Source organism: Mya arenaria, chromosome 2, assembly GCF_026914265.1.
Source record: "Mya arenaria isolate MELC-2E11 chromosome 2, ASM2691426v1".
NCBI lineage: Eukaryota > Metazoa > Mollusca > Bivalvia > Myida > Myidae > Mya > Mya arenaria.
This window is the reverse complement of record NC_069123.1, coordinates 68,901,018-68,920,255: the sequence shown is the minus strand read 5'-3', so window position 1 is coordinate 68,920,255 and position 19,238 is coordinate 68,901,018. Positions and strand designations below refer to the sequence as shown.

The following is a 19,238-nucleotide window of genomic DNA, read 5'->3' as shown; positions in this document are numbered from 1 at the left end:
CCACCTTTTACCCTTTTTAGCTATACAACACTAACAGGTTAACTAGTTATGGTTTGCAAATTCCATTTAGGCATAAGCAACATAATAACTGGTTAACGAGATAAGATTCGTGTTACCAATTATATATAAATGCACTTTTGGCTTTTAACAGTAACTGGTTATCTAGTTATGGTTTGTGAATTCCCCTTAAGAAGTAACATAATAACTGGTTAACTAGATATCGTAAGTGGTTAACACGAAAAATTCACGAACGTTAACAGGTTATCTTACGGCAGTTATATGCCACCATAGGTTAGAAATGTAACATTAAGTTTCAACACCATATTCAACAACGGATGATTTTCACGACAATCTAGGGAAGGGAATTGATTACGAGAGCGGCCGAGAGCTGTAAAAATGACCAAATACATCTCAACGACAATGGAAGTAGCACCAACTGTCGAAGCTATCTCTACCATGTACACACGTGCCGATTGTAAACACCAGTAAGATTGTTCTCTCTTATAAGCTTCTGATTGAATTTGTACGTGATATAGTGTGTGTTCCTTCACTTTTGTCATTCCAGCAGAGCGTAACCATGATGTTGCTGACATGACCAAGATGTTGCTGACATGACCAAGGTGTTGCTGACATGACCAAGATGTTGCTATGACCAAGGTGTTGCTGACATGACCAAGATGTTGCTGACATGACCAAGTTCAAGAGAAGCTAAGAATCCAACCTGCTTCACCTCCAGAAGCAATTGTAATGAAGAGAGAAATATACCATGTATTCCATTTCAGTCACTTGAAAGTTTTGATTGGCGTTATTGTACATATATCGAGAAAAACACATTGGGGCGGAATGAAATTCAGTGTTTCAAACTCTTGAAGTTATTTTGCAAACGGTTGTGTTTATTCACTGGCCAATGGCTTTAAAAACTGTAAATTATTCATATCATTGTCAATTTGAGATATGATTATTGGAATTAGTAACACACAGAAGTCCTAGCTATAAAAAATATGCGATATCACACCAAGTCAAGGTATCACTTTCGACGGCTTGCGTATAGGCGTATTACGAATGTGTCTGCAACATTCAGCATAATTTCTTGATAAATCACCAATGCCTTATACAGCCGTGCAGAAAATATGTTTTACAAGTGGGATAGTAGATATAAACGATGAGTAATTGTTGCAAAAATAAGCTACATGTATAGTCGTACATACATGTAGCTTAGTGTTGAGTAGCTTGAAATGTATATGCTTTGGAAAAACGGTTCAAAATGCGCACCAAGTCCGCCTATATGCGAACTGTTGTATGAAACGTGTTTACGTACTTACTATTGTACACCATTCCTGGTTGAGCGTTTTGAACAAACGCGTTAAAGTATGTAGACCTTTTAGAATGTAATTTTGTTAAGATTTTGCATATCATTTTTTTTAATGGTTAGGTTTTAGGCAAAGACAGGACCAAGGACAGCTGTATGGCAATGCACACATGATATAAAATAAAGTGAATTTGCATATCCTCGCTTCTTTTAAAAAGAAAGGACAGCAGGGTACAGTGCTAACATTCGCTTCGATAAGATCACTTCAGTCTACCCTAGTTACATTCCTATTCACGTGTGCCATTTCATAACTATGTTTAGTTTATGAATGACATCCGCCAAAACAGAAGTGAAAAAAATCGTACCACGGGAACCCTATAATTACAACTCAGTTCAAACAGAGTATTCTACACGTGCGTTCAAGAACCAACCACGACAAAAAATCATATTGAAACTCAACGTGCAAGGAGGCCTCGATCTATTTCATTATAATTATTTTATGCCTTCGTCCGTGATAGATACTTATAAACTACGTATACCATTTCATATTCTTGTCTTCACACACTTCCCGATCTTAGTGCATGACGTACGGTTGTAACTCAATATAGAAAAATATGATACATTACAACAGTATTGCGCTAAACCCTCGGCATACTCGTTTTAAATACTTCAAGCAAGTCATGAGTTTTTATTTTATTGCACAACATATTGAAACAAATACACTTGAAGCATTTGTCCCTAGATTTTAGCATGATTTAAAATTAACATAAGTTTAAACGGTATGATCAACACATGCGAGCTGAAAAAACGTACACGTAGTAGTTAAAACTGGCCTCTTGCAATTTCATCAAAAGCACAACATAGCAAATAATTTAATGGTCCCTTTTACCTCGATCGTTTTAAGTTATTCTTTACGCAATCATCAACTTAAATTCAACAAAAGTTTTCCGAGAATAAAGTATAATTACAATTTATATTACAGCACTGATAAATATATATGTACATATACAATCGGATATGAAATTGTGACTTTGCATTTTCTGCACAACATAAGCAATGAAATGGTAACAGGTAATGCAATTATTTTTGCAATGGATGCTGGTACTGCTGGAGCATGCATTCCGTTACATAGAAAGGAACAGCGACATGTAGGAGTTGGTCAAAGGGAAATAAATACAAAGGCCAGCTACATGTACATGTATATGCAGTTTGGGAAAGTCTAGTTTTTTTCTGGAAACATGTAGCATGTAAGGAGACTTGCTGTACATGGGAAATATAGTGATAGTGTGAGATATAATCAAGTGTGTCATTGTACTGTGCTGGTGAAACAAACATATTTACTGATTTAAAGAGTCCAAATTTTGACCAAAGTGATTCTTTAGGTTTTGTGTCAGATGATTCACTAGAAGTTCGGTGTTGGAATGGTTTCCGCCACGCCCCATCGCTAAACGTCCTAGATTTGACTAAACCTTCAACTTTTTCAACTACTGTCTCAGTTGCGAAATGAATGTTCGGAGTGGTGTTAGGCGTTTCATTAACTGCTGTATCAGTATCAGTAATTGCATTTGCAATATGTTCATCACCTTCATTTGTCTCAGACTCAACTACCTCTCTGTTTTCAACAGACTCAGTATTTTCAATGGGCAAATCTGATTTTTCATTTGCAAATGTGTCATTATCTTTATCTGCTTTAAACGGGCCAGTTTCAGAGGTATGTTCATTACCAATGATATCATAATCATCTTCCTCAGGCATATTTGCAGCAGACAGTTCTTCTAGAAGACTAGGCTGTGTTAAAAAAAATCAAACTATTACTCCTTTTAAACGGGCTGTTTGATTGAATCCATATTATAAATTATATTGTTGAATGAGATCAAATTACCCTTCTGTGACAATTTATAACAACCTTTGATGAATACTAGTTAAGAAATAAATATAGTTGACTTAACTAGACAATATGACTATGTACAATATACTGGCTATTTGTTTGGAAAGTCAACTGTATTTCAAATTACAATTAACTGTTGTTTTGCTTTTCCTTTGAGAAAGATAAGCCGTTTATCATATATACAACCATTTATCTATTTCTCAATTTTGAACACAGTTATATAATAGCTGAAATGTTATAATAATATAATCAAACTATCTAACTTCATCAATTCAGCTTAAAAACCTCCCAAATGAAACCAGCCTATGATAGAAGTAAAAGCATATTGAAATTGACCCAGAAGATTGTCAGAGAAAGGCGTGATGACAATGCATACATTTAGGACAAAACATGCATGTCTTATCATATGATTACTTTGGAAACAACAGAACTTTAGTCACAACAATACTACAAACAAATGAAAGATGCCAATTCAAGTATTGGAATCATTGGAATTATTATTATTAGAGGCCATAAGGTTATGCCCACATTTAGGACACACCTCAATATGATGCTTGTGTACGTGTAGAATGGTGTCACGCTGAGATTCAGCGACATCTTTCTCCTCTTTTAGTTCTATAATTTCATTTTTGGCTATAGCAAGGTCTTCTTTCATTAATGCATTGGTTGTACTGGCCATTTCTAATTTCTGTTGCAAGTTTGCCACTGTTGTGCTGAAAAAGAGATGAATGCATTCATTGACAAGAGGGCCATGATGGCACTAAATTTCTCACCTGAGTGAAATGAATGAGTTAATTGGTTCATGGCAATGCAACTAGGGATTTTATTATGATCGAATATTGTTAAATGTTGCAGTGGTTAAGGTCATACTATTAAAACATTGATATCTGTTTTCAAAACTGTACACATGGTCCAAATTTCATTACTGTAGCTTAAAAAATAATAAATAGGTAAAAGTCACAGTATAGCTCATTCGATGACAACATTATATTTGTTTGCAAAACTGCGCACATGATCCAAATTTCATTGCTGTAGCTTCAAAGATAATAGAGTAAGTCGAAAGGTCACAGTCAAGGTGATCCAAGCACAACATTGATATTTGTTTTCAAAACTGTACACTTTGTCCAAATTATACTGCTGTAGCTTCAAAAATAAGAAAGTAGGCCAAGGCTCTAGGGGCATTATTTGAAAAAACTTGGTAGAGGACCATCATATGATGCTACGTAACAAATATTAAAGGTCTGGGCCATATGGCTTCAGAAAAGAAGATTTTCAAAGACTTCTCAATATAAGTCTACAGAAAACTTGTGAGCCCAATGGCATGGCCTGTTTTGCTCCAAGGGCATGATTTTAACAAACTTGGTGGAGGACGACTGTATGATGCTTTATAAAAAAATCAAGGGTCTGGGCCTAGCAGTTTCAGTTAAGAATTTCTTCTTATAGAAGTCTATAGGAAACTTTTGACACTTTGGCAGGGCCTGTTTTGACCCCAGGGGCCCAATTTGAATAACTTGATAGAGGACTTCTATAAATTATGTTGCTACAAACAAAATATCAAGGGTCTTGGTCTAGCGGTTTCAGACAAGAAGATTTTCGAAGATTTCTCTAAATAAGTCTATCGGAAACTTGTGAACCCAAGGGAGTGAAACCCTGGGCATTGAATCAGGGCTTGGACAGTTTTTTTCATAGGGGCATAATTTGAAAAAACTTGGTGGAGGACCACTGTTTGATGCTACATACAAAATATCAAGTGTCTGGGCCTAGTGGTTTCAAACAAGAATATTTACAAAGAGAACCCCAGGTCTTGGTCAGTTTTGTCAAGGGCATTATTTAACCAAACTTGGTAGAGCTCTAGACAATGTAACACACCAAATATTCAAACCATGCCTCATGGTTTTTGCCATGAATATTTTGAAAGTTTTTTCTTTCGGTTGCCATGGCAACCAGAGATCCGTATGGAATTCATTACTTTGAACAATTTTGAAAGGGCACCATCAAAGGAACACCCCAAAGAAGTTTCATCTAAATTGGCTAAGTGGTTTGGGAGGAGTTGTCCTTTGAAGCAGTTTTTAACCAAAATCGCTGGATGCTGGGGATGGCAAAGCTAGCCCTTACCCTATGTGCTCAGATGAGCTAAAATAGAAGGTTTGACTTGACCTCTGTCTATCTTTCAAAAAAATCTCTCTTATTCATTTATTGTAGAAACAAACAACAAAACTATTTCCAATAGATAAATGCGCATATATAATTTATATGGCTGATTGTTAAAGGTATCATTGTTGAGTTTTAAAGGTGTTATATGATAATATGTTCAATTATAACAAGTACAGCTGAATATGTTATTTTGAAATTTGTTCAAGGTAATACAGATCAGATTGAAGTGTGTCCATGAGACTTCTAGGGCAGAAAAGATTTGAAAGTTAACTACATTCTTAACAAAGTTTGAACCATTGGTCCAATAATTCTGTTAATGTCATTGTTTAAAATTAGAGAGTCAAATATTACTTTCATGGAGTTTCAGCTATGCTTGTTATATTTAAAAATTTGATCACATCATAAAATGTTTCTCCTTTAAAAGTTAACAAGATACCATTAAAAACGTTGCTATGTTTAACAAGGTTCTGATCAATCAGCCTATAGAGTTTGTACTTAATGAATTGCATTTAAACTTTGTTATTAAAACATAAACTAACCCAATAATAATACCAACACTGCTTTTTGTATACAGTGTCATAAAGAATGAATGGAATATAAAACAAATGAGGATTCAATTAATAACATGGAAGCAGAAGATATTTGAATCATTTAAATTGTATTTGTTCATACTTAAGGTGCCGATTTAGTTCCTCCAAGTAATTTTTCTGGTCTAGAATTGTCTGCATTTTCTCTTGCATTGCAGTACTGGAAGCAGATAAAACAAAAAATTATTACAATCAACATAAACAGCAGCACTGAAATCAAATGATGAAGGTTGTCCGGTTAGCTCATTTGCTTTTCAACAAGGCAGCCAGGTTTGATTCCCAGCCTGTGCTTATTTGAATTTGGTTCGTGCTCACCAAATCAGACAAGTGGGTTTTCTTTGGTACTGTGGTGCTGACTGTATAGATTACAGCACATCTGATTGTATTGAGAACAAAAACTGAAAACATAGCTTTGTTTGCTGACAGCTAGGCATTTCATTGAAACAAGTTACTTTATTCATAAATGTTCACTATCACTGTTTTCTATGGGTAACATTATCAACCTGCTAACATTTACAGGTTCAGGATTTGGGTGCAGTATTCACATACACCTCTTTAAGAAAAGTGATATGTAAATGTTGTGAAATAAGCCTTGTTCTGCAATTTTAGCTCTCCACTGCAATTTTAGCTCTCCACCTTTTTTCATCACTACCACAAAGGTAAAAAATATAAGTGTTAATGCTGCCACACACACTTTAGCTGTTGTGAATAATTACAATAAAGTGATATTTGCATGCAAAAGAAAATTCAATTAGCATTGAATGCAGCAATAGGCACTCCCTCAATAGGCACTGCCACAACAGGCAATCCCTTAATAGGCAATCCCTTGAAAACAATGACATTTACTAATATATGAGATTAGAATACACCATAATCTTTCAGCTTCATGTACATTTAACAACTTGCCATAAGAGACAACTCAATTTACCTTCACAGTTTTGGATTACTCACCTTTCAGCCTCAGGGTCAGATTCATCCAATCGTGTGTCCTTGAGATACAAACTGAAGTCTACCACACCCATCTGAAATACATTAATATGAAGTAGTTCAATTAACACATTAATGATAGTGTATCTGAGAATGTTGAAATTTTCTTATGCAAATTCTAATGTGATGTTTTATTATGACCAAATTTTGATTTTAAACTATTGCATCATTACTAAGTAACATGGTCAGCTAAAATTATACCGGTACCCATGAATGAAAAACTGACATGCATCATAACCTGGCAATCATAGATATTTGAAATGCTTTTTGAAACAATCGCATATTTATTAGATTTCTTTTTTAATTTGAATCACAGCTAAATGTATGCCCATTAAATTTAAAACAAAAAACAGCCTTTTAGCCTACTGCATGTAAGTGTATTCTATTGTGTTAATTTGATTATCAAAAAAATACTAACATAAAAAACTACCAGTATTATTAAATGGTACTGGTAGTTTTTTATGTTAGTATTTCTTTGATAATAAAATATAGTATGATTTCAAGATTATGAATAAAAGGTGATTGATAAATCTGTAGGTAGACTGCTGACTTAAATGCAAGAAACACATGTTCTGGGTTAGAAATTGTAATTTCATTTTATCAGTTTTTGCAAACTTAACATACTTTAAATATCATTTAAATTAGCACCAAAAGATAGATAAAACTTTCCACTTATCATCAAATCTGTTCATTACATTACAAATATTTGCATTTTTATATGTACAAAGCGCAAGAGCCATAGTAATAGTGTTTCACACTTATTTATAAAAGCATACCGGTGTGTCTAGGTTTTCGTCTTTGATGCCAAGGTTACAGTCTATAACATTGAGCCCAACCAGCAGGCCGGCAACCACTGTACCCTCGTCCTCTATTAACATCGCACCAGGCTCATAATACTCACTGAAATATACACCATAAAGAGTTATACTCACTGAATTATACATGTACACCATAGTTTGGTCATAACAATAGGTCCAGTAATACAAAACCACTGCCTAAAAGGGCTTGAAATCAGTCCAAATTTAAAAACTGCCTAAATTTAAAGTAAATGTACATGTGTTCTTCGCTACAGCAACCAATAACAGTCAATGGTTCGGTCTCATGTGGTGTTGTTCTTTCAGTGTGTGTTTTTGTACAATTAAGGGCCGACAGAGAGTGCAAAAATGGGTGGGGAAGGTCAAAAACTAAAACATTTAAAACTTACATGTTTAATTAAGTTTTGAGGAACAATCTTTTTTTGGAGTGAAACATATATTATTGGCGACATGTTTTGAGTAAGTTAGGAGTTAAGCAAATTTCACAAAAGAAGATTTCATCAGATTTTGGATAAAAAAGCATTCACATTATTACAGAAAAGTCTGTCATCATTACTACTTTGTTTTTATGTCGAAATGCCCCAGACTACCTATTCAACAATGTCTTTGAGAGATCTTGATATCTTGTCAAATAAGAAAGTTGTTCAGAAAAATAATGAAATTTTGTTGATGAAATTCATACCCGGGTTACAAAAATGCATATAATTTTTTTTTAAATAGCTGCAATAAACACAAAGAAACAAGACATTATTGATTGGGCAGTTCCAATAAATTAGACTAACAAACATATTCTTTTTGTATTAAGACATTTCCAGGAAAACGTAAATGCTTTTTCGATTGGAAACCTGGTAAAATATTCTTTCGTAAAAAATGCTCAACTCCTAATTACAGCTTTTTATGTTGCAACGGATACATGAATCATGCATGTTAAATAACTTCAAAACTAAATAGAAATTGAATTCTTAAAACATTTAAAATGTTGGTCCTTCAATCGACTTTTGCCTCGCTGCCGGCCCTTAAATTAGAATACTATAAGAGTATTTTATGTGTTGTCTGGTGCTGATTGGTTTTCCTGTTTTTATCAGACATCATAATTTGGAGTAAAGTTTGATTTAAAATCTACAATAAAGACATTCTGCTTCTACTAAGTATTCTATAAAATATCAATTTTTTAATCTTGTCCCGTTTAGGCATAAAGGTACGATGGACATTTACAACTGTAAGTGCAGTATTTCAAGCTTAGAAATAGTTTGGTTAGTTGGTTTGGCAGTAAAAATGTACTTATCCACAGTATGCGTCTGCTACTCTATCTTGTTGATATGACCATAAAAATATGAGACAACATTAAACTGCCCTAGGTGGTTAACAGCATGGAGAAATCAATAAGTACTTGCAGGTAAGATATTTCCAGTCAGAGAAAGGCAATAATGATAAAAAGAGACATAAAATAGAGACATATAGTAACATTATTAATAATAAATTAATAATATGTCTCTGTAACGGATTATGAGGCTTACTTGATCTTTGGAATAGTTATATCAACAAAGAAAACCAAGATCTTGAATGATTATGTCTGTGTTTTAGTTAGCAAAAACATAAGGATTTTATTGTCAACTTAAATATTGGTGATACAGAACAGATGGAGTTCAAAATCTTCCCAAAGTGTTCTGCACTTTATACACACAAATCTGCACAAAACTTTTAAAAAAAGATAATTACAGCCTTAGCAAGTAATTCAAAATCCTCATTTTTAATTAAATTTTTATGTAATATCTCACTTAATCTGATCAGATATGTCGCTAATTTTTCCTTAATATGAGGGCATGCTGAAATTGCGATTTTCTGGCTTTAATACCAGCTGACACAAAACTATGTTATACATGTATAATAATGTCTTAGGTGTTACTTACGTTAAAACCATGTCCCTTTTCTCAATGAGGACTTTGAAATAGTCTGCAAGTGTTTTCTGCATGGCCGATAGTCGTAACCACGCTCTCGCCTTGCCAAGTGGCGTCCTGAAACATTTATATTAGTATACAAGTTTTTGGGTTTTTTTTCAAGAAAGAAGCCCCAGACATGTAAGAGGGTGATTGATGTAGCGAGAAACACGCCTGTCCTCACGCCTGTTGAGGCTTGTATAATCAAATTGGAAACAAACAGTAGTATACAATATGAAAATAGTCACTAACTGTACATCATGTAATGATACTGAAACTGATTGTAACTAGCCTAATTTATTAAGATTTCATATGACAATGTTAAACTGGTCTATAAAGCACCCTTGTTTTCTTTACAGCAAGACTGGAAATAACAATTTATAGGCGATCAGGCTTTCAAACGTCAAAAAGGCTTATTACCTACGGGTAATAGTTTTTAAAACAATGCAAAATTCCACTCTATGATATATTATGCAACTGAATTAAGAGCCCATGAGAAGCATTCAGATGGGTCAAATAAAGATAAACATTTGCATTGAATGAGCTAGGCCAGAGGCCTATAACCCTTATCATCTGTACTACATGTATTATTATCCATTAGTCTGCTTACTTGAGGCGAGGCATGTCCCTGACTGTTGCTGTAATCTCGGCGGCCTCAGGCACAAACTTTTCCACCAGCTCCAGTACACACCAAAAGTCACGCCTGTCCCGCAGTATACTCTTTTTTGCTGAATGTGTATAATTATAACATATTGTGAATATATTAAATGATGAACTTGATAACTTTCAATTATGTGGAAAAGAAACAACTGGATTATTGATTTTGCAACAAAGCATTAAGCCCTCTGCTAAAGATTTAAATTCTTGTCATTTCCATAGCGACATATAAAGCCCTGCAATCAGACACCTCGTTAATAAATTTTCCTAATTTGACCAAGGGCAATCATTGTCATTAATGAAACTGTACATTGTTATTACAAACAGAAATTGTGATCCTTTTTTGTATCATGTAAATGTCTTATCTGTTTTTTAAGTTAGACCAAGTTGCAAACATCCATGACAACACCTGATGTATGATAACACAAAGAGTATGACAAAACCTTCACTTTTTTTCATAAAAACAACAACAGGCAAGTTGAAACTTGAATACTCTTTCTAAATTTTGGCAGTTATATGTTAACTAAAATTTAAAAAAGAAGAATAAAAACAAGAGTTGTCACAGAATTAGACGAATGCCTTCAAATGAGACATTGACTTCTGAACAAGGTCGGAACATGAACAAGTTATATCCCAGACCACCTTTACTCTATGTCCTTAGATGCAGAATTACATTGTGAACATTAAACAATAAGTGTGACCTTGACATTAGGGTTAGAACATGGGTCTTCCATGTGACACGTCGTCTTGGTATGTCAAACACATGTTGCAAATTATTTTAAAATCTGTCCATACAAGAGAAAGCTACAGCTTAGACACGACAACCTATACTCTGTGTTCTTATATACAGCATTCTATTGTGAACATACACTTAATGTGACCTTAGCCTAGAAGTAGTGAAACCGATCTTGCATGTGACAAGTTGTATTGGACATATGTGGCAAGATATTTCAAAATCTGTCCATCAAAAAGAGAAAGTTACAGCATGGGACTTGACCACCTACCCAGGACTTGACCACCTATACACTCCATGTCTTTATATGCAGTCCTGCATTGTGATAAACACTAAATGTGACCTTGACCTAAAAGGTAATGACACAGGTCTTGCATGTGACAAGTCAACATGGTATGTCGAAAACATGTGGCAAGTTAATTAAAAATCTGTTCTTACTAGAGAAATTTCAGCCCGGACATGACCACCTATACTCTATGACCTTATATGCAGCATAACATTGTGAACAAACACTAAGTGTGACCTTGACCTTAAAAATCTGTTCATACAAGAGAACGAAATTGAGCCAGATGGATTGTTCGATATAATATGCCCACCTTAAGAGGCATTTCTTTAAGATTTACCTTTAATAAATTGTGACTATTGTTTGCAAATTTCCAAAGCATAACTATGATTGTTGCATGTTCCAGGAGATAATAGAAGAAAATAAGAGCTATAGTTTGTGGATGTTTGAAAGATGCCAAAAATATTTCTCTACTAAATTTCACTTTCATTAGCAAACTTAAAATTTTGGCAGTATAAACCTTTACATCTTTTTCAGAAAACTGATAGGTTTCATATGCAAAGCTTATTGTTTAGAGTGTTTCCAGGATGTGAAAATATTAAATTATGATGTAACTCTCTTCTGAGAAACAGCTTCAATAAACACTCAGGTTTACACACCTACAGTATGAACAGTATATTATATTAAAACAAATTAAAGTGAAGGTTTAAAAATTATCAGATCACCTCGAAAAATAATTTGTGTGAATCATAGCAGATATGTTTCCATGGCATACAAGTAACATAAGATTTAAATGGGTTTTATAACAAATACATCACATTGTGATGTCTTGAGCTTTAAGAACAAGTGTGTGTGTGGGGGGGGGGGGGGGGGGGGGAGAAATCCCTACCAAGAGGGGAGAAATACGAAGATACGAAGGGGCAATGGTATTGACAAGCGTGAGTAAGATCAAGAATTTGCAAAATTTAAAATGTTATTGGCAAAAGCAAATCAATGTTACTTAAACAAGCAAATAAAGCTTTTAGATTTGAAAAACATTCAACTATCCATGCAACTTTCTGAACCATATTTCTTTGTCAATTACGGAACTTAAAAAGTAAATTGTTCACACTTACGCCTGAGGCCATGTCTTAAGATGTGCTCCAGTACAATAAAGAACTGCTGTAAGGGCTCGTGGTCATCATCTAACATGCGCCCATGTGCCATTGAAGAGTCTATTAACTCCTTTATTATCAATTTGGCTACATTTAGTAAATTTGCTCGCTCAATTGTTTTTGGGTCTCGATCTAAACAAAAATAAAAATAATATACAGTACATTTAATATCAATATCATACAAAAACATATATAATATCCATATTCAGCAACAATTATGTAAGTATTATTTATCTCTTAAATCTCACATTTTATCAAATGACTTTTACAGCTTTCATTTCAATGATTTATACTTTTTTTTTATTAAATATCTATAAATAAAATCAAACTCAAATTGAATAAGAATTAAATATTAAGACTGTAAGATTTTGACTACTACAATAAACAATAATCATACATGTGCAATTCAACCCTTTTCAAAATACCACCAACATTTCTAACATGTTCAAGGCTACATAAAATGTTATTTTACATTAATTAATATGATGCACACTTGTAACATTTATAACATACAGCATTTTTATAAGATATAAATAATTTATGTCAGCAGATACAAACCATCGTCCTCAATCATGGAGTTACTCAACGATGGGGGCATTTCAAACTGAACATCACTCAGCTCCCTCAGGCAAAGCCAGTCTCCGTCAACAGACACTCGGAACTTACATAAATATATCGTCTCTTCAGCCATTTTTTTTTTTTCAATATAATCTTATTTGAAGTGAAATTATTTGACAAACGTCTCTGTTTTTGTTATGTCTGACTCGTATTGATTTTAAAATGGACAGACAATTTCTATGTACACAGATATTCCAGAAACAGATATTCAAAACCAAAATCAGCTCGCTTCATGCAAATCCAATTTGTCATGCAGCTGATGGCATCTTATAAAATTTAAGAAATTACCAATAAAGCTCATGTTACCACATTCCAAAACTCAAATCAATACTCTGTTCCACCAATGGGATTGTTAATGGATACCATTTCATAATGGAAAACCAAACATTTAAGACACACTCTGCATGACAAGTCCAATTTATTCTAATTCCAGGAAATCTTGAATCTGCAGTAACACTTGGTCTATGGAGCTCAAACCATAAATCGTTTATACCATCCTCTTGTGTGAATAGTTCAATTGGTGGTAAATCTCATTCATAATTCAATACAAAACAGTTAAATTTTCTACTTTGTTCATCAGTTTAATATATGCTAATTTAAACCCAGGTAAAAATCCTGGCCAGCAAAGAGCCACTGTTGGTAAATCACTTTGATGTTCCAAAGAGCCAATTTAATATGGCAATAATTACAATCTGGTAATAATCTGGTTAATGATGATCATTAAACATTTTCTATGTTTTCATTCTCTGAATGCTCAATTGATGTACACAGTTGTATGTGAACACTGTGTACAGACATTGCATCAATTATTACAATGTCAGATTTGTATGTACATAAAGCATACTAATCCTGTGGCATGTTTCTTGTAAATAATCCAATCTAGTACTTATTTACTCTTTTACAATTCTGAGATATCTTTAAAATATCCAAATATTTGCTATAATTGTAGGTAGCAAATGCTTTCACAGACAGAAAAAATCACAATTCATGAGTGTTTCTGGCATTACTCCCAGAGTTTCACACATAAACTCCACAACAAAATGGCAAAAAGGCATTTGTTGTCCTATTTTTCTAAAGAATTCCTATACATCAGAGACTAAACACCAGAATTAAACAGTAATTTACAATTCCCAAACTGAGCAGCACACCAGAACCATATTGGACATATTGATTGTGGCTGGGAATTTCCAGAATAATCAATGCCTGGAATTTATGCATAACAAGGCATTTCAGCCTCTGTAACCTAGTCGATCAATAATAATATCAAAGTGTAGAAAGCAGCAGTATGGCTAATATAAGTGATTCTGCATTTCTGGTGTAATATCAAAATGAATAATGACAAGAACATACTAATGATCTGTGCTGAATAGTGTCATAATAGTACAATAAATTAATCACTATTAGTTAAATGAAGGACTGTTGTTTGCAAAAATCGTTTTTGTTTCTCTTTCATTGTGTTTGTACTGTATAAGATATTAGAACCTAACAAAAGCTGTCATCCAATTTGGCATTATCAGAATGAATAATAAGTCAACTGACCTCTAAGTGTGACCTTGACCCTGAAGGGCTAAACGCAAAACACCTTCCCATGTTGTTGAACATTTATGTGAATTTGATCATAATTTGACTAAACTTAAGTATGTTACAGCTGAGACATAATTGTAATGGACAGATGAACACAATAAGATGTGACTACTATATGCCTACCTTCAGAGCATAAAACTATCTTAAGTCTGATTGGCTAAAATAAAGTCCCAACAATTGAACATCTTTTAAATATACAATAATTTTATACAACCAATTAAAGGTTCTGATCAATATTCTTGTATAAAATCTCATTTACACACAAATTATAATTCACCCATTTGAATGTTTTTCCAAATATCAACTTGAAAACAGGTTTAAATGTTGTTGACATTTCCTTGCAACAAAAAAGAACAAATTGAAAATCAAAAGTAGGTATAACTCCACCTAGCCCATTTTTAGAGGGCGGTCCAACCCTGCCCCTTTTCTTACCGCCCTGCCCCCTTTTTCGGTAGAGCCTTTTTCACAGATGCTCTTTTAGCTGCTTCTGCAGGGATGTGATTGACCTGGCAGCTGGAGGGCTGAAGCCATTTCAGCCATGAGTTCTTGGGGCACTTATGGGGTTAAAAGCACACTGCCGTAGAAGAAAAACTGGCTTTTCAGAAGCTCTTTTGAGGGTTCATCTGACTTTAATTTGAAGCAAACAGGCGCGTAGGAAAGAAATTGACATTGGGGCCGCGGAACGGGTGGGCACGGGAGGGGTGTCCCCTACCGTCGATTTTTTTTTCAATTTTAGGCATTGAAAGACTCAATTTCCAGTGAGTTCAGGTTTTATTTTAGTGTTTTTATCTAAACCTTTTTCGGTTAAAATAGTTCAAAGATATAAAACTATTATCGTTTAGTAGCATTTATTCCTATTTGTGCAGTCTCACAATGTATGTTAAATAACAAATTAGCGCAGTTTACTTCTTCATAGTAAAGCCATGAGTGACTTCGGAACCATTGCGAGTTGAATGCCATGTGTTCAGTTTCCTTAGTGCCAAACATCTCTTCGGAAATTTAAAACTTATAGGCTGATTTGGAACGTCCATTTTAAAGTCAAACTTTTATGTGACCAGTTTGAAATAATACATATTGCTGGCTATTTCATGACAATTCATTTTTAATGAGTAATTGCAATTTTCACAATAAACTACATTTTTTGAAAGACCAAAAACGATACAAATAATTACCGTATTGTCTTATTGCCTCTTCTTCCACTTTAATAATCTGCCCGGAATGTTTTCACGCCATTCACACGCCAATTAGCTAGATGGTCACATGTTTAATTATGACATGGTGACCTGTTTATTCAATATCGTGTCAGACTGGTATTGATCTATATGCGCGAAGCTTTATTTAAAATGCGATTATTAAGAAAATCGGTATTAAATATTCGGGGCCCCATTGCCGTTACTAGCCAGAACATTGGGGCCGCGACCGCGGCCCCAGCTCCTACGCGCCTGGCAAATTGGAATATCATTAGATCCGCGGAATTCCGCGAATCCGCGGACAAATCACATCCCTGTTCTATCTTATTAGAGCCCTTTTCACTATTGATTTCATCACGAAAGATAGGCAGCTCTTAATCCGCTGTCTCATAATTGAGACTTTAAATTGAGTATGAAAAAAAAAATCTAGACCCCCCCCCCCCTTTGACAGGGGTGGGCCCCTCCCACACACACACACCAACACCCATTCGCCCCTACGTGACTCGTGTAGCTTGCCCTTTTCAAAATCCACCCTGCCCTTTTCAAATTCTGGCTGGAGAACTGACTTACAACCACAAGCACAGATTAACTGACAGACTGCTGATGGCACAATATGCCAGACAGATCAATTTCCTGATATGCACTAAGTGATGAACTAAGATTTGTGCCCTGTTAATTAAAAACAACAACATTCATAACAAAGTTACAGCCCAGACACAATCACCTATACTGTATGTGCATATACACAGCATTCCATAATGATTAACCTATAAAGAGTGACCTTGACCTTAAAGGAAGTGATGTGGGTCTGGCACGCAACACATGAACTTTAAATTATTAAGTTACAGTCTGGATATGTGTTCTTCACACACAGTGCATGACAAAGTAACAGCTACAAAAGGTATTGGATACCAACATATGAAAAAAACACTATTTCTTTAAACTGCCATGCAAGGCTTGGCTTAAATACCCCATTTGGCTGCCAGGCTACAATTCTCCCTTATAAATGATAGTTAAACAAAAACTCCCACAAAATATTCACTCTTTATGACTGTTCAGCATCTTTTCTTCTTTTTTTGTAAAAAATAAAGTAGTGGTCGCTTAAAAAGTAAACATTGTTTACATTTATGAGCAGTCAAATGTAGGTGTGGTGAATCTCAACCTGATGTGGCCTTTTATTTTAGATTTTACCAAATATTTTGTGAACTGTGAGACTATCTAACAATGTACCATGATAATTACAGAAGAAAAAAACACAGAAACAGAAAAAGTAACAGTGACCTTGACCCCCAAAGAAAATCCCATGAAAGGTATGCTTAATCTCTTCCTCTACACAAAGTTTGGTCATGATATGTCCAACCTAACTAAGAATATTTAGTTTCAAAGGTGAGTTTGAGGCCACCCACCCAGCCGCCAGAAACAACGACGAACGTCATTCTAATAATTGGGTTTCACTGTGAAAACGTGGCTAACAAACGGTTACATGTAAAGAATTAGTTTGACTTGCCATTTGTAGAACAGACTGAACATTCACAAGAACTAGAAATGTGTCCATTAGACTAGCAATAATTCCAGAATTGTGCTACAAGTATACAGCCTTTTTGGATCATTGGCATTTTTTGGTCTATATTTGAACTTTATAGTTTTTTGATGTTTGTATTTGAAAACATCATTTCATTGCAGTATAATTTAACAATTAGTCTTTTCGGACCAATAATTAAAGAGTTTGGTATGGTTTAATATGATTGGAGTTTGATTTATAAGCCAAAGTACAGTAGCTTACATGTGTATGTTGTCACTTTCAGTCAAACACAGAAATGCATCTTAATCAATATCTTAGTCCAATTATCAATTACAGATGAGTTATAAATGAAACAAATGTACATGAAATGGATATATAAAAATGAAAATGTTTATGAAGTCAAGGAAATTGATACGGCAGTGCTCAATCTGTAAATTCACAGATTGCAGTATGTGTTAGAACTTTCCTGGACGTGTTTATTACCAGCTTGACCCTCCCTCCTAACAGTTACCTGCGGGATCTCAACCAATATCATGTCACCTTAGTGCAAGAACCCAATATCTGCTTCTATTTCTATATGCAGTTATTGATTTATTGCACTAAGGAGATATAAATAAAGGTCATTCAAATAAACTAGAATTTCAAGCATTTAAATTATGAGTATAAGTCATTGACATTAACAAGACAAAGGCAGGTTATAATTTAGTGTACATATTAGTATATAAATTGGTACGTGTACATTTTGCAAGTTGTAAATGAACACTGTCTTCCACAGTAGTTTCTACAAGTAGCCAAACTAATGAGAGTTTATGGATACTTTTAAATTATTTTGACACTCAATATGTATCCCTGTTATGCCACAAGTGTCCGCCTTTTCGGAGGAATAAATATGTCCAACATAAATATTGAAGAGTCTGAAATATAATCTGAGCTGAACAAATTTGGCTTTGCTACCATTACTTTCACATGTATTCACAGAAACAAAAACTGTGTTTTTGATTGATTTGACCGGAAAAATTATGTGCAACAAAAAAGCCTTAAACAAAATATCAAATTTTATGTGAGTGGTTCATGAAGTCTGTTAAAGTTATTCTTATTGCTTTTTAAGGTGTCCATCAATCTTTTTGTAATTTATAAGAAGATACAGGTGCCTAAAATTCACCAATCTGGGAAAAAGATTCTTCACACTGGGATAACTCTATTATAAATTGTTCAATGAAGTGGACTTCAGACTTGTTGATTGTCAATTTAAGTGGACCATGTCTACAGTTATTTCAGTGACTGTATGTTACTAATGATATAAAAACGTCTGAAACTAGCACTTACCTTAAGGCTTCATCTGTCAGAAGAAAAATAAACACAATACTTACGTCTACGCTTGGATTTTTTCGCAGTAGAGGTAGGTTCAACTGACTTTTCTGAGCTTTCACTCCTTGACCAAAACCTGCCAAAAGCTGCTTTTGCAGAAGAAATAACTGGACTTTGTTCTGGTTCCTTTTCATTTGTGCTTTTATTCACAGTAGCATCAATAGTTTCATTATCTTCCTTTCCTTCCCCAACTTCCAAAACATTTGTGGTCGTATCAGCAGACGCCATTTTGGACATGCGAAGTCATGTGATCATGATATGTTTAAGTAAAGCTCGTTTCACGAATACAGTACGCGAATTACAACTGTTCAATTTGTATTTTTTAATGATGTTTTAAACGATGTTATTTATATAAGAATTTCGATATAGAATTGCGTCCTTTATAAATTTACCTAGGCTACTTTTTAATTTTATTCAATATGTTCAGAGTCAAAGTAATTCAATTTTAATAC

The 19,238-nt window shown here is 34.3% G+C and overlaps 1 protein-coding gene across 2 annotated transcripts in view; it reads right to left on the bottom strand.

Moving 5' to 3' along the window:
- LOC128246860 (RUN and FYVE domain-containing protein 2-like) overlaps positions 1-19,238 on the bottom strand; it is a 55,420-nt gene extending 36,182 nt beyond the window's left edge. The window contains exons 1-8 of one of the 2 annotated variants that reach the window (XM_052965356.1): positions 18,789-19,238; positions 12,466-12,636; positions 10,288-10,405; positions 9,651-9,755; positions 7,702-7,825; positions 6,890-6,960; positions 6,024-6,098; positions 3,739-3,910 (exon numbers count right to left, since the gene is read on the bottom strand). In XM_052965356.1, the coding sequence (XP_052821316.1) occupies positions 3,739-3,910; positions 6,024-6,098; positions 6,890-6,960; positions 7,702-7,825; positions 9,651-9,755; positions 10,288-10,405; positions 12,466-12,636; positions 18,789-19,023 (1,071 nt within the window). In that variant the 5' untranslated portion in view covers positions 19,024-19,238. Of the gene's footprint in view, positions 1-3,738; positions 3,911-6,023; positions 6,099-6,889; positions 6,961-7,701; positions 7,826-9,650; positions 9,756-10,287; positions 10,406-12,465; positions 12,637-13,062; positions 18,745-18,788 lie in introns of those variants that run through there. The other variant, XM_052965365.1, reaches the window with a different exon arrangement.